The 14497-nt window shown below is 31.3% G+C and overlaps 1 protein-coding gene across 1 annotated transcript; it reads left to right on the top strand.

Moving 5' to 3' along the window:
• Positions 1-4121, top strand: LOC120140149. Its single transcript, XM_039155172.1, has 10 exons — positions 1-98; positions 223-284; positions 380-440; positions 897-936; positions 1537-1754; positions 1837-1897; positions 1982-2070; positions 2157-2393; positions 2816-2947; positions 4092-4121. The coding sequence occupies exons 1-9, from the start codon at positions 63-65 to the stop codon at positions 2942-2944; spliced, it is 933 nt and encodes a 310-aa protein (XP_039011103.1). The 5' UTR covers positions 1-62; the 3' UTR covers positions 2945-2947; positions 4092-4121.
• The last annotated feature ends 10376 nt before the right edge of the window (positions 4122-14497 follow it).

The following is a 14497-nucleotide window of genomic DNA, read 5'->3' as shown; positions in this document are numbered from 1 at the left end:
GATTCTTTTCTCTCTCACATTTCGTTCAGTTTTCCTTTTTCGTCTTGTACCTGAAAACCGCCATGGATCAGGACGGGCCTCCCTCTGGCCAGCGAAAGGTAAAAGAAATCAAATTAGAATTTGGAGCTGATTAAATTTTCTTTAACGATTTTTGATTCCCTAGAATTTCGAGATCTCTAGATGTGCGTATTTGATCTATTGCGACTGTTTGTCCTTGTGAAGGTCCGATTTACTCCTAAAGCTCCAAAATCTTCGAGAAAGCCCAAACTGGTTGTCGCCAAAACGTATTATTCCTGCTTCTATTTTCTCCCCCTTTCCTTTTTATTAACTGTTTAAAAAGAAGAAGAGTAAATTCCATTTTTATGGTTAAAAAATGCAGCGAAGATACAGATGAAGATGGAGGAGCTGCTCAGGCGCAGTATCTTCTCGGACGTTTCAAGGTAATCTTCTCACTGATACGTTCTTGAATCTTTTTCATACGCACTTCTTCCTCATCCAGCTGCTGTTATTCGTATACTCATTTTGTTCATACGGGCTCAGTAAATTTTTACAATTTTTGGACTGTAAAATTCTAATATTTCATTTAGGAGTCAAAACAGGCTGTCTCTAAGAGATTGGTACATTCAGATGTGTTTATGTGCAATTATCTTCGGTTTAAAGCTTCATTTATAATTTTATTTATAATTTATTGAGTGGATTTAACGATAAAAATGAATATTATTTTTTGTAAAAATTTTGACTTTGTCGGTGTACATGCGTAAACGGAATCGAGTATAATTTTAATTTTAATTTTAATTTTAATTGACATTAAAGTCTCATGATCGATCCAGGCCTGTCCGAGTATAATATTTTTAGTTTCTACCACAAAAACTCATGTTTGCCCTTGCATGTTGCAGGAGAATCTAACCCGACAAGGGCCTAAAGTTGAGAAGAAAGGTAAATCCCTCTTTGCTATTCTTTTATTTCTTTCATGTAGCAACAGGACTGAAAATAAAACCAGACATATAATGAGTTATTTGAGATTAAATCAGTTAAATAAATTCTTGAATCGAGTAAATTTGACTTAAATTTTTAACGAGTTAAAGTGAATTACTTGATACTCGATTCGAAAAGTTTGTGAGCAACTCGAAAGAATAATATATTAAAATTTTAAATTAAATTATTAATAATATTAACATTTATATATATTTTTTTCTTAAATATATATAATATAAAGTTTTTATGTACTCAAGGTTCAGGTTCAAGCTCGAGCTTGAACTTCAATCGAGTTAAGTATGAGAATATTTAAAATCCAAGTTTTTTTTAAGCTCAAGTCGAGCTTAACAATTTTAAGCTCTTGAATTTTCGAGTCAAGTCGAATTTAATTTTATATTTTTCGAGTCGAGTCTAACTCAACAATACTCGAACTTAACTCGGATCGTAAATAACCATACGCAGTAATCTATCGTCCAATATGATGATGTGGTTTCAGATTGTGAACGAACTCTTCATAGAAGAAACTTTTCTGCCGCTAATTTTCAGATTTTATACCTGCAGCTTCAGTGCAGGTTGCATTTGGTCCTGGAGCCCCATCATCAACTTCACTGAGGACGTACGGCACTCAACGGGACGAGACCCCCTATAAAGGAACCGACGTGATCCGGAGGCGTTCTTTGCCTTCGATTTCCGAAAAAAAAAGTACCGACATATGTTCTTCAGCTGCTACTACTGAAGCACCAGCACCGAAAATCAAGGGAGGATACAGAGAACCATGGGTAAGATTTAGCTCTTTCTTCATGTCTGTGAATTGTGTTTGTCTCTGATAGACTGATACCGTTCGGTTCCATGGCATCGCAGGACTACCGTACTTACTATCCGATTACCCTTCCTCTGAGGAGACCTTATTCGGGTGACCCTGGTAAGTTCGAGATTAGTATCATTCATGGAAGTATTAGCATACGCTTTCGGTCGTTTGAACTGATTTGAACACGTCTACTTGTAGAACTTCTTGATAAGGCAGAATTTGGAGAGTCTGCTGGTAAGGAATACGATGAGGAAACTATTAATCCTGCTAAAGATCTCGGTCTACTGGTTCGTGATTATGTTAATACTTTCTCGGTCTCGTAAAATTCGACATATGTGAGAAAAATGTCTAAAATAATGATCGTGGGTGACAGGAGGAAGCTGAGAAAGAAAAGATGTTTTTCTTTCAGCTTCCTGTAAATCTTCCTTTACCTAAGCAATCGGCTAGCAGAAAGGGAAAAGAGGAAGCTGAGAAGTCGGTATCTTCGGAAAGGGCGGTCGGATTAACGAAAGGCCAACGGTTTGAAGAATTGCCGGCGGGACATGTGGGGAAAATGCTGGTTTTCAAGAGCGGAGCAGTCAAGTTGAAGCTGGGAGAAACATTGTTCGATGTAAGTCATACTTGCACCTTGCTTGTTACTTGCAGAAGCATACCTGTAACTGTTATATATACTCATTCTAGACACTGCAGACATCGGACTTAAACCTAAAACCTCGACCCGAAAACTCAAACCTCTATCCACCCAACTCAACGATCTGAACTCATTCAAAACTGAACAAAAATTGAATCAAAACTCGAATTGATCTGAACTCAGAATGGTTAGTACAAGTAACCTAAATGATCCAAATTAGGATATCAAGCCCATTGACAAAGCACGAATCGACCCGAATAAAAAAACCTGAATAACCCAATCCCAAATAAGAAGACCCGTTTTTTAAAATGAAAAATCGAGTTCACCCGACTCAAAAATAATCGAACTTGGCCAAAATTTGCATGGTGTTGGAATATCATAGGTTTTGAAACAAAATGCAGGTATCGCCTGGTATGAGTGGCGTGTTCGCCCAGAATGTTGCTGTGATCAATACCACAGACAAACAGTGTTGTATCATCGGCGAGCTTGGTCAGAAGGCAGTTGTCACTCCCGACAGTAGTATTTTCTAGGATGTAATAACTGTATAAATTTTATAAAAAAATAGATATTTTGTATCATCTAATACTTTTTTTTGGATTTATTGAACAATTATTTGAATGGAATATCCACTATTAGTGTTAATGTCAAATAGTACTTGAGATTACCCCGTTAATTATTGTAACACAATAATATTATCTTAATTTCTTTAAGTTTCAACAGTAAGTTATTAGCAACGTTAATCTCGAGTTTAAACGAAAATCTTTATAGTTGCATGTTAGAACTGAAATTAATCAAAGTTTACAATTTAGTCCACAAAATGTTATGTTTATGCAATCAAAATAGTGATTGAAATCTGATTAAAACAATTTTTTGCATGACACTAATATTTATGATTCTAAGTTGGTATAAAATATATATTTTCTATTTTGAGCATGAATTACGAGAGTATGATTAAAAAATTAACATAATTAATCTCTTTTTTAAGAGACAATTAATGAAAACTAAACCCATGGTGAAGAGAACATTCAAAAATTTTAAACTGATTTAGAATCGGTGGATGAGTGAAAATAGACTGTTAAGATTAATAGTAGAAAATGAGGAGATATTCTACGGAGAAAAGACAATGAGATATTCTCAATTGTCTATTTCTACTTATATAACGATCCTAAATCAATTTAAATTAATTTTTTTATATTGTATAAATGAATATTAACTCATATATATATATATATAATTTTATCCTTTTGACTTTTTTTACATTGGATTTTGTTTTTACTTGCAAATTCAATTTGGATTTATCTGCACCAAATATTCATGAATTTTGAATCTTCATTTATGAGGAAAACATGGCAAGAAATCTTATAGTCATTAATGTGAGATGTGGAGGTAAAAGCAACTAAATAAGCCTTACCAACCACTTTTAGTTGGTTAATGGGAAATTATATAAAGTTATATACAAGTTTCTTTGCCAGAAGGTTTGCCTTTTTCAAGTTTAGAATATTATTATTATTTTTTAAATATAATATATTTATGAAGTGGTAGACAAATAATAACCTGAATACCAAGGTGTATTTGAACATTACATAACAATCAAATAGAAAAAATTATTAAGATAGTAATTACACTGAGATACAAAGGTATGATTTTATAATAGGGGCCGAATTTATAAAATTTCAGAGGAATAAAATATATTATTAATGAAAAATACACAGAAAAAATCTTAAAAAATAGGAGAATTTAAAAATTTCAGATGAACACCTGTCCCCCACAGTCCATCACTAATTACATTCTCTTATAATTAGAAGGAATTTAATTTTTTATACACATTAAATTAATTCTCTTATAATCGAAAATAATTAAATATTGTATGCACATTTAATTAAGAGAGTTTAATTACATTTTGATTCTATATATCAATTTTGATAATATAAAATATTTGTGTTCGAGCATATACACATCTACAGAATATATATATTATCAGTAAACTAAGAAAGAATCTAAACAGATATTACTTTCTAATAAGTGATATTCCTACCTTCAAGGCTAGTTGTATGTCATTTAAAACATTGTTTTGCCCCTCATATGTTCCCGTAAGTTGTTCTTACTAAGACATGTACTGATACATAGTTCATGCCCAGAGAATAAAAAGAATATGAACATTTTAGGGATAGAATGTCCGCTGTCGGCCACGATGATCAATAACGACCGATAGTGAACAATGGTCGATTATAGGAAACTTTTATCAGATTTAAAAGTTAAGATAATATTTTATATAAAGTTTAAAGATAAAATTAATATCTTGTCTATAATTTAAATATCAAATTCATATTTTTTCTGAAGTTCAGGGGTCCAATTAAAAATACATAATGTCAGAATTTGCTTCTAATATTAGAATAAATAATTATTGTGACCCTAATTCTTTTTTATAACATTTTAGCCATCAACTTTTTATTTTAGGGAAAAAGGATTCTAACGTTTGATTAAATAGTCAATTCTAACATCTCAATTTAGGGCAAAAATGTAACACCCCGACCCGCACCCGATCTGGATATGAATCTGAGGTGTCACATAGACTTTTCAAACTCTTTGACTCTTTTAAAATGCGATTGAAACTTGACAAAGAAAACAAAACTTAATAAATCTTAGTTAAAATACATATCTGAACATTTACACTTTACACTTTATTTTTATGGTACATGCCAACAACATTCCTATAATACAATCACATACATTTCAAATTTCTCCGATATGATAATCTTCAAAAGTATACTGTCATGTCTCCTGCTTACTCGGTCATGTCTCCTGCTTACTCGGCTTACTCATCGTGTAACTTTGAACCTACGTGTGAAAAAACTCACATGCTAAGTCATGGCCTTAGGCAATACTGAATATAATAACATAATAAAACAGTTATGTAAATGTTTATGAAAGAGTCATTAATTATTATAACACCATACTCTTAATAACTCATAACATACTTTTATTCATTTATTAATTCATATGCATTACACTCTTGCTTATACATTTCTTTGAACATTTTGTATAAAACCAATAGACACTTCATTAACAATGTATACTGTTACTCATTGTTCAAATTATATCAAGTGTGTTTTATTAGCTCAACGTATATTGCTAATAACTCAAGGTATGCGAGTACATTGAGGTTGTGCATTAATGCAGTCATCACTGCTCACATAATTTGCACCAAAGTGCTACATATTTGTCCCGAATAACCACATAGGTTTGTCCCGAATAACCACATAGGTTTGTCCTGAATAACCACATAGGTTTGTCCCGAATAACCACATAGATTTGTCCCGAATGACCACATAGAACCCTCGACTCTTCCCATGCCAACTATACCCCTAATCCTCATAAATATACTTTGGGCTTTAACCATATAATTATTTCACATTTATTATTTAAATGTCTTTAATTCACATAGACTTTAGTTACTTAATACCTATATACATAAACAATTTCACGTGGCACTCATGTACATATATCAGATTCACATAGATCATTCTTCAAGTTTAACACTTTTCACATATGACATTTTCACTTATAACATATACTTATATTATTTTACATAACATTTCCTGAATTTATTATTTATTCACATAGAACAATTGTTTATAACATTTCATTTCACCTTACTCAACTCATCATTCCTTCACATATAACTTATACTTAAATTGTTTCACATAGCATTATTCAAATCATCAATTCTTCTCATGAAATATATTCACCTAAATTATATACTTGTAATATTTCCCATAAAAACACACACATACACACGCACATATATATATATATATATATATATTCATAACAATGAAATAGACACAATATTTTTTTTAAATACTGTTTAGATAAAACTATCATATAATCCAATTCATTTGGTTCATAACATATGATGTTGGCTCATCGCAAGTCATCCTCAAATTTTATACAAAATAAGTAAGAATGCATTCACCTTTGCCTCACCTAAGTCTTAAACAACTCTTTTTCACTTTAACTCTCCAACTTTATACGTCATTTCGCTCATCACTTGCTTTCAATCGAATCTACACATTAACCTGATCAAAATAAATGTCGGAGCTTAATTAACATCTAACCAATTACCTTTTTTTAAACCGAAATGAAACACTTAATTAACATTTCCGACTTAATAGTATCGGTATTCTACTCACAGTACTGATACTTCTCTTCTATGGTATCGATACCCACTTCGATACCGATACCATTTTAGCATTTTGAAATTCCCTTTTTAATTGCAGTATCGATACCTTCCTCTTAGTATCGATATCTCCACATCAGTACCAATACTAATTTAATTGGTATCGATAGTGTTCATCAGATTCATATTCAATCCTTTAATTTAACCTTATAGTATCGAAATTGTTATTCCAATATAGATACCCATACCCATAATTCATCTGTTTTAATTCGAAAATTTACCCAACTTCACTTAAATCTCCTAGTTTAAACTCCATTCATGCCTTTAAACTCACTTACTCTTATTACCAATAACTTATATCCATTAAAACCCCTTTTTACACCCTGATTCTCCATAGAACTCTTGAAACTAAAAATAATACTAATTTTCCAAACATGTTCTCAATTCTTTCTAACACTTCAAGTCCCTTAATTAGACCTTTGACAAGTCAAATATGCTTTTAGAATTCAATTACTAACCAAAATTCATCATTTCACTTAAAAACGCATTTTACTAATTCATCCTTAAATCACCAACTTTTAGTTTCTATTCACCTTAAAGCTTTCCTTAAGCTTCCATGCCACTCAAGGATTTAAAACCAACCCAAAAATTAAGGAAATAACCAACTTAAAATTAACTTACCTTAATCATGGTGCTTCACGTAAAGATGAAGAAGAGAAGAGCCAACTTCCAGATTATTCTTCCTTTCTCTTATCCTCACCTGATAAATATCTCTTAAAAATGAATTTTAAATTCATTTCTTGCTAAAAGACTTCTTTGCCCTTACATTCTTCCATTATTGCTAATAAGTCATAAACACAAATTTCTAAAATCAGTCATTGAACTTTTCAATTTATTCTAATTAAACCATTAAATTTTAAATCCTTACATTTCAATCACAGACCCGATGTTTGAGATATTACAAAAAAATATATCCATATTTTGGCATTAACCATTTGTTGACTAATGATTTTCACCAACAGTAGGGCTTCTTCGCCCCCAAATTGAAACGTTATAGCCAAAATACATAAAAAAAAAAAAGAATATGGGTCACAATGACTATTTAATCAAATATTAGGATCATTTTTTGGCGTTATACCTATTAAAAGTTAAACTTTTCTAATAATGTGTCACTTCATTAAGCTAACGCCATTTAACGTCCCAATGATCAAAATGTTATACATCGATAACATAAGTAATTGAATCATTACTTTTAAATGTAGTGACCAAAAGTGAACACTTATGAAACAAAAGTGACAATTTCAATAATTTACCCTTTATGATTTTATGTTTGGTAGTACCAATTAGTTTGTTCTAACGCTTTAATTATTTAATGCATGCATGTTGTATTTGTTTCATGCATTTATTATGTTGAACATGTAATTATCCCTGTAATCTACCTTGTTCTCACATTTACATTAAAAAATTATAGAATGTAATTGGGATGTTAAAGAACTCTCCTACTTATAACGGACTAAAACATATTATCCATGTATATAAATATAAATAATTACGCTCAAATTTATTATTAAATGATTTTTTAAATACGATAAAAATATATAATTAGAATTAAATAAGCATGGCCGATAACAGAAGACGATTCAAATGGAAGATAGCTATCAACAACTAATTAATCAAGTGGGGTGAAATATTAATTTCTTTAAACAAGATCAGACCTCAAAAGTTCAAATTATGATATTATGAATCGTACAAATTGAGTTGGGAAGATCGTCGTATAAATGGATTTTATAATATTTGATATAGATTCGTCAATGAATAAATCAAATATAAATCTGTAACACCCCAATTATTGTAATTATTAAGGGCCACTCAATAGGCGATATATTTTTTAAGTAAGGATAATGGCAACATGGTTGAAATCCATTGCTTTCCAGCTTAGAAGAAATGTTATATTATTTCTTGCTTGTTGATTCACAGTTGGATTTGTTGACAAAAGAAAAAAAATAATGGAAATGATGTGGTTTGTGTGATAAAGAATATTGTAACGTTAACTGATGCGTTGTTTACTTTGAATGCCTCTCAAATTCCTATTGAGTTGCCTACACTCTTTGATAAAGACAATGAACATATGGGAATTTTATTATTTTAATATTATTATTTTATTTAGATTTCCAGGAATTATACAATTGAGATATTTTGAAAGTCTCTCTTTTATAGAGTGTATATACGAAACGGAGGAAATCATTTGGGAAGGCAAAAATACAAACCCAAACTTATCTTTATCTTCACTGTTCCCATGCTTCGCTGTCTCTGTCGTTCCAGAAGTGTAAAGCGGTATTGGATGCGGTGGAGTTTACCGAGAGAGTATCGGAGGATGAGTTTAAGAAGCGATTGAATTCTTATAGCAAACCTATTGAGCTTGATCGTCTGTTTAATGGCCTTCCAAATGCGCTACGTCCATCATCAGGATCACTTGGTAATTAAGGAGATGCTGGTGGCAGGACTACATCCCATAGCCATTCTGAGCATCAAAATATTGACTTGGAAACTGCTGTGTATACTCCTCCCACTCTTATACCTCCTCGAATTATATCATTTCTGCATGATCTAGCCAAGCAAATGGTTCGAGCTGGTCACCAGCAGCAGTTACTCAGAATTTATAAGCATCATTTGTGTTCAGTTCGAGTATTCCTGGAGAAGGTTCAGACATGGAAGCTGCTCTTTTCGTTTGTTCACTAGCTTTGGCAATTGAATCACGTGAAATAGAGCAGTTATAGAGAAAGAGAAAACAATTTAAAATAAACGTGAAATGGAGCATGGAGCAATGGAATCACGTGGTTTTGGGGAACTATTATTAAAGTGCAAATGGGTAAATCACAAGGTGTGTCATCCAAGTTTGGTGAGATCTTTACCTTGTCTCTTAATTTCCAAGTGTTTATAGTTATGACATAATAGTTTTTACAAGATCAATTTAGTCACTAATTTAAGTAATTAACTATTTTGATGGCACCATTAGTTTTCAATTTTACCAATTGAGTCCTCTAATTATAGAAAGGATTTTTAATAAGTTATTTTTATGGCGAGGAAATTTATTTTAGATTTGGGTTCGTATATTTGAATGTTCGGGTTCTTGAGAAAAAGATTGGAAGCTAGAAATTGAGTTGGTGAACTTGAATTCAAGAGTTATTGTTTGGGTTTTATCGACGTCATGAGTTTGATTCCGCTGTCCGTTTTGCCAAATTCATACCCGAAGGCCTTGAAATTTCCAGTCAAACCCTTTGACTTTGATTATTGATCAAAAAGTCATATTTTATGTTTTTCGACGTCCTGAATCCGAATCCGAAGACCGTTTCGTCAAATTCAAACACGGTAAGATGCTTTTGACTAATTTATCACCCGATTCGATTCGTTTTTCAGAATTAAACTCTATTTTTGATTAAATTTCTGTTGATATGCATCTGAGGAATTTTTGGAAGATGATTTCAAGATCGATGGCGTTCAAATGGAATTTATATGGTCGATCAGTATGTCGCAAAAATCAAGGTAATACTTTACTACCTCTTTATGCTTTATGGAACATGTTGATATCGGTAAATGCATGAATAAGATAATGTTGATCACTTTTGTGGAGTTGAATAATTTATACACTTGATATGAATGTGGTAGAAATTCTGCAACTGAATACGGATCGAATGACTAAGATAAGAGATTGATAATTGTTAGAATTAAATTACAAGTTTGTGATTGGTGATAAAGAATCAACTCTGGATTTGTAACTTATATTTTATATCATCAAGGGTTAAATGTTAAAGGTACTTGGATGAAAAATTATGAGAATACTCCGATATGGTAAAATTACGAAATTACCCTTATGTAGGAAAATGATAAGAATCGTCCCTGGAAGTTGATTAGTAAATCTGAAAAGACATATTGATCTGATAAAACTACTTATGTGCATAAGAAATGCTAGTTTTGTATAGGAAATACGAATAACCGGTTTTTAAAACCAATAGGGTTTGTGCAAGATATTAGAATTTTATTAAGGAATTATTTCAAGATAAGAGAATGTTCGGGAAAGAAATTGATCATAGGATCTCTAAATTATAATTATTTTCGTTAAGAGCTAATATTGAAATTATCTGGTTAAGAAATTACGAAAATGCCCTTGAGATATAAAATAGTCTGAATTGACCCTAAATGAGAGAGTACTTTGAGGATTTGTACTTAACTCGATTAAGTACGAATTTAATTGTTAAGATCCTGTCTTTGTACAGAAAAATTTATAATATTCCGTTTGTAAAATCTGAGAAGACACTTGACCCGAAAATATTCGAATAAGGAGTAAATACTTAAAGAGTAATTTATCGGAGGTATTCTGCTGACAGAATTGTTCGAAAGGACTGAAGTAAATGATAAGATTGAATTAAATAATAAGACCGGATGGAAGGAAATGATTGAAATATTCTAGAGTTATAAAATGACCAAATTACCCCTGGAATGGAAATGACTCAAGAATGTCATCAAGCTCAGGAATGAATGGATATACTCAAGCTTTGAAATGAATAGAAAAATGTTGAGCACCAAAATGACCAAAATGTCCTTATGACCTAGAATAAGTAAATGTCTTGGATTAATTAAGAAATCCAAATAAACATGGATGTTGTGCTACCAGTAAAAGTTGTGGAACGCAACTTAAGTGATCAACCAACGTTAGTACTATATCATTACCTGAATGATATAAGTATCACTTGAATGTTTGTTCATCTTCTCAAATTTGGATTGATGATAATTCTGGAAGTACTTGGCTCAGCTCAACTCTAGAGCGCATACAATACTAATAAGTGGGTATTCGTTAGTCAAATCAACCACGAATACCATAATGACTTTATTATATGAATAAATTGAAATGAAATAAAGTACAACGTGTATTTGAAATTCAGAAACGTCTGAATTATTCTGGAAAACTTTAAAGTAATCGGGATAGACTTGCTTACCAAACGAACTAAGTAACATCAATGACTAAGGATTAAATAGGTGATTTGATGAGTTTGGAAACACTGTTGAACTTACATGATGAATTGTCATTATGGGTTATGAGCCATGGATCAAGTACGTCAGTATTTCCTGATATTGTTGAAACGTGGAAATGAAATAAAGACCGTTGGAAGATTTATTCAGTGATGATTATGGGGATGATCTATGGATCTGCATTATGGTATTAAAGAGTGAATACACTGAAAGGATAATGAATTGACTTGTTGACATGCATCAGTTTGAGAGTTGTGTAACTCGAGTTGTTTGATAATATGATCGATAGTCGTAGATTGTAAATGACTTGAATCTTCGATTCTATATTTCATCTAAAATCACTTCGGTCATGTTTGAAAAAAAAACAAGTAACGCAAAAGGAAAAGATTCTGAATATCTCATTTGGTTCAATTGGGCTGAAATCCTATGAATTCAAAGTATATTCATGAATACCCCTGATTGTTTGGGTAATGGAATCACTCGCAGTAAATCTGAATTTAGAATTATTATGTATAAAGGTTTCTGAACGTTTTCCTAATGCACACGAAAATATAATGGGATTCTAATGTATCAACCTTAAATGTCTGGCTAGATCGGTTAGTAATCGATTCTCCTCAATAGGACATTGTTCCTGGAATTCGATCAAATTTCATAAGTTTCATGTTATCCAAAATGATAACTACAATGGCCTCTGAAAATACTTGGATTCTCTAGTGTGTTCCCTAATTATTACTGAACTATTTTATTGGTTTTAATATGAGGTACAATGAGTTCTTTGGTTACTGTTTTATTGATGCACCAATTTAATGTGATGATTTATGGAATTTGTGTCACGGTGCAATTGAACTTTTGGATTGAATTACAATAGTATAGCTCTGATCAAGCTAATAAACAGAATGGGCCTAATGTGACTCTTGGGGCCCCAAGATATATTAGGTTGGCTTCCCTTGCTGTGTGCTTAGGGTAAGCTATATGGACTTGAACTTACGGGCTTAAGGATACAAGCTATAAAGCTTATCCTTAGGTTGGCTTTCTTTTTGCTGTGTGCTTAGAGTAAGCTATATGGAAAATAGTTTTGGAAATTACTGATGGTGTACAAGAAAAGAGTTTAAACTATGATTTTCAAAAGTTAAATTTCAGTATGATTTTATGAGATTTACTGAACTATCATTTGATAAGTGTACCTATTATGATTTTATTATACTGTTGGAACACACTAGACATCCTATTCGATCTCCTGAAAATGTCATACTTTGAAAGGTTTCTTATGAACTGAGATTCATGGCTTCTACTCGATGAAATTCTAAGGGAACCCCAAATTATTCTGCAAACTGATATACGTATGATTCTATTAAGGAAATTATATGGTTTTCCATTTATCTACATGTCATGTAGCATCATCTGGTAGTTCTGTATTACTGAGCTTTCCGAAGCTCACTCTATTACTCAACATTGCAGGTTAAAAGAATTGTACCAGTGCAACTATCGACATCAATAAAGTAGTTCTTCCGGCGTTGCTTACAGAGAATGGTACATGTGATTAGGGGACATGTGAATTGTATTTTGTTTTATATTTGAGTTTGAAAAACCTATTTTATTTCTGAATAATAAAAAATCATTTATGATTTTACATGTTTTAAGAAAAGTTTTAAATTTTCTGCTATTTTTACAGTGGGTCGCTTCGGTGACTTTAATGTGACACTCCAGATCGGATCGGGCTATCCGCATCGGTCTGAGGGGGTTACAAAATCATTAAAAAAGAAAATATCACATGGCTATTTGATTAAGTAGCTGAACTATATAGCATATCATAGGAACATACTAAACTAACCACATCCTTTTTGTAAAAGGAAGAAAAATAATAAAATTCAAGTAATACAAAATATTAAATATAAAAACTTAAATAAACAAATTCAAATTCAAAATGATAAGATATGGATGTAGATGAGGTAGTAATCATTTCATTCACATAATAAAGGAAACAAATCAAGAAATTTGAAGTACTAAGACTCGAGAATACTCATCTTGAATAAGCTATAGAATATAGTTACATTAGAGGTGAGTAAAATTTTATTCGACTCAAAAAATTTATCTTTTTGAACCGATTTGACTTAAAAAAAATTGACTCAAATTGACTTCAAGTTTCGATTTGAAAAATTTTCAAATTCGAATCGAGTTATAAAATAAAATTCAAATAACTCAAAATTGTTACTAATTAGTAAATTAATTTTCAAAATTTGAATCAAATCCCTCGACTTTATATGATATATGTATATCATCATATATGAATATATATATATATAAATTGTTTAAATTAGAATCAAATACTATCATAAATTCGATTTAACTCAAATTTTATAAATTTAATTAAACTTGAAAATTTTTTAAATCAAGTTTTAATTATAAAATAAAATTTAAAAATTTAAATAATTTAAATTTTTAACTTGATTTGATTGAATGTTCACTTCTAATATAGACAGGCAGACGTGGCCTATATAGCTAAGAACACATACTCGCTCACAGTTGGGCTGATAGGATGCCGAGTGCAGTGGAGGCATATACTCATTTCATTCTGATACAATCATCATCAAAAACCTAGTATGTAATCTATCATATCAACAACATTATAGGCTAGACTAGACAATTATATTATTCGATTCTTACGATCATAATCAATTTTTTTCTTCTTATTTAGAAAAAAAATATATATACTGTAGAAATTCAGCGAAGTTCATTTGCCAAGGAATGTCTAAACAATATTTTAAAAGAAGACCCGGTGTTTGAATGTAGAATTGAAGTACCAAAAGAGCATTGGTTTGTACAAAATTCAATTTCAACATTGTTTTTGTTACCATTTTTATGGAAGGAGTTGCAC

The sequence above is a fragment of the Hibiscus syriacus genome, unplaced genomic scaffold (genome assembly GCF_006381635.1).
Source record: "Hibiscus syriacus cultivar Baekdansim isolate YM2019G1 unplaced genomic scaffold, ASM638163v2 tig00110782_pilon, whole genome shotgun sequence".
Taxonomy (NCBI): Eukaryota; Viridiplantae; Streptophyta; class Magnoliopsida; order Malvales; family Malvaceae; genus Hibiscus; species Hibiscus syriacus.
This window is presented reverse-complemented; position numbering and strand designations above follow the sequence as displayed.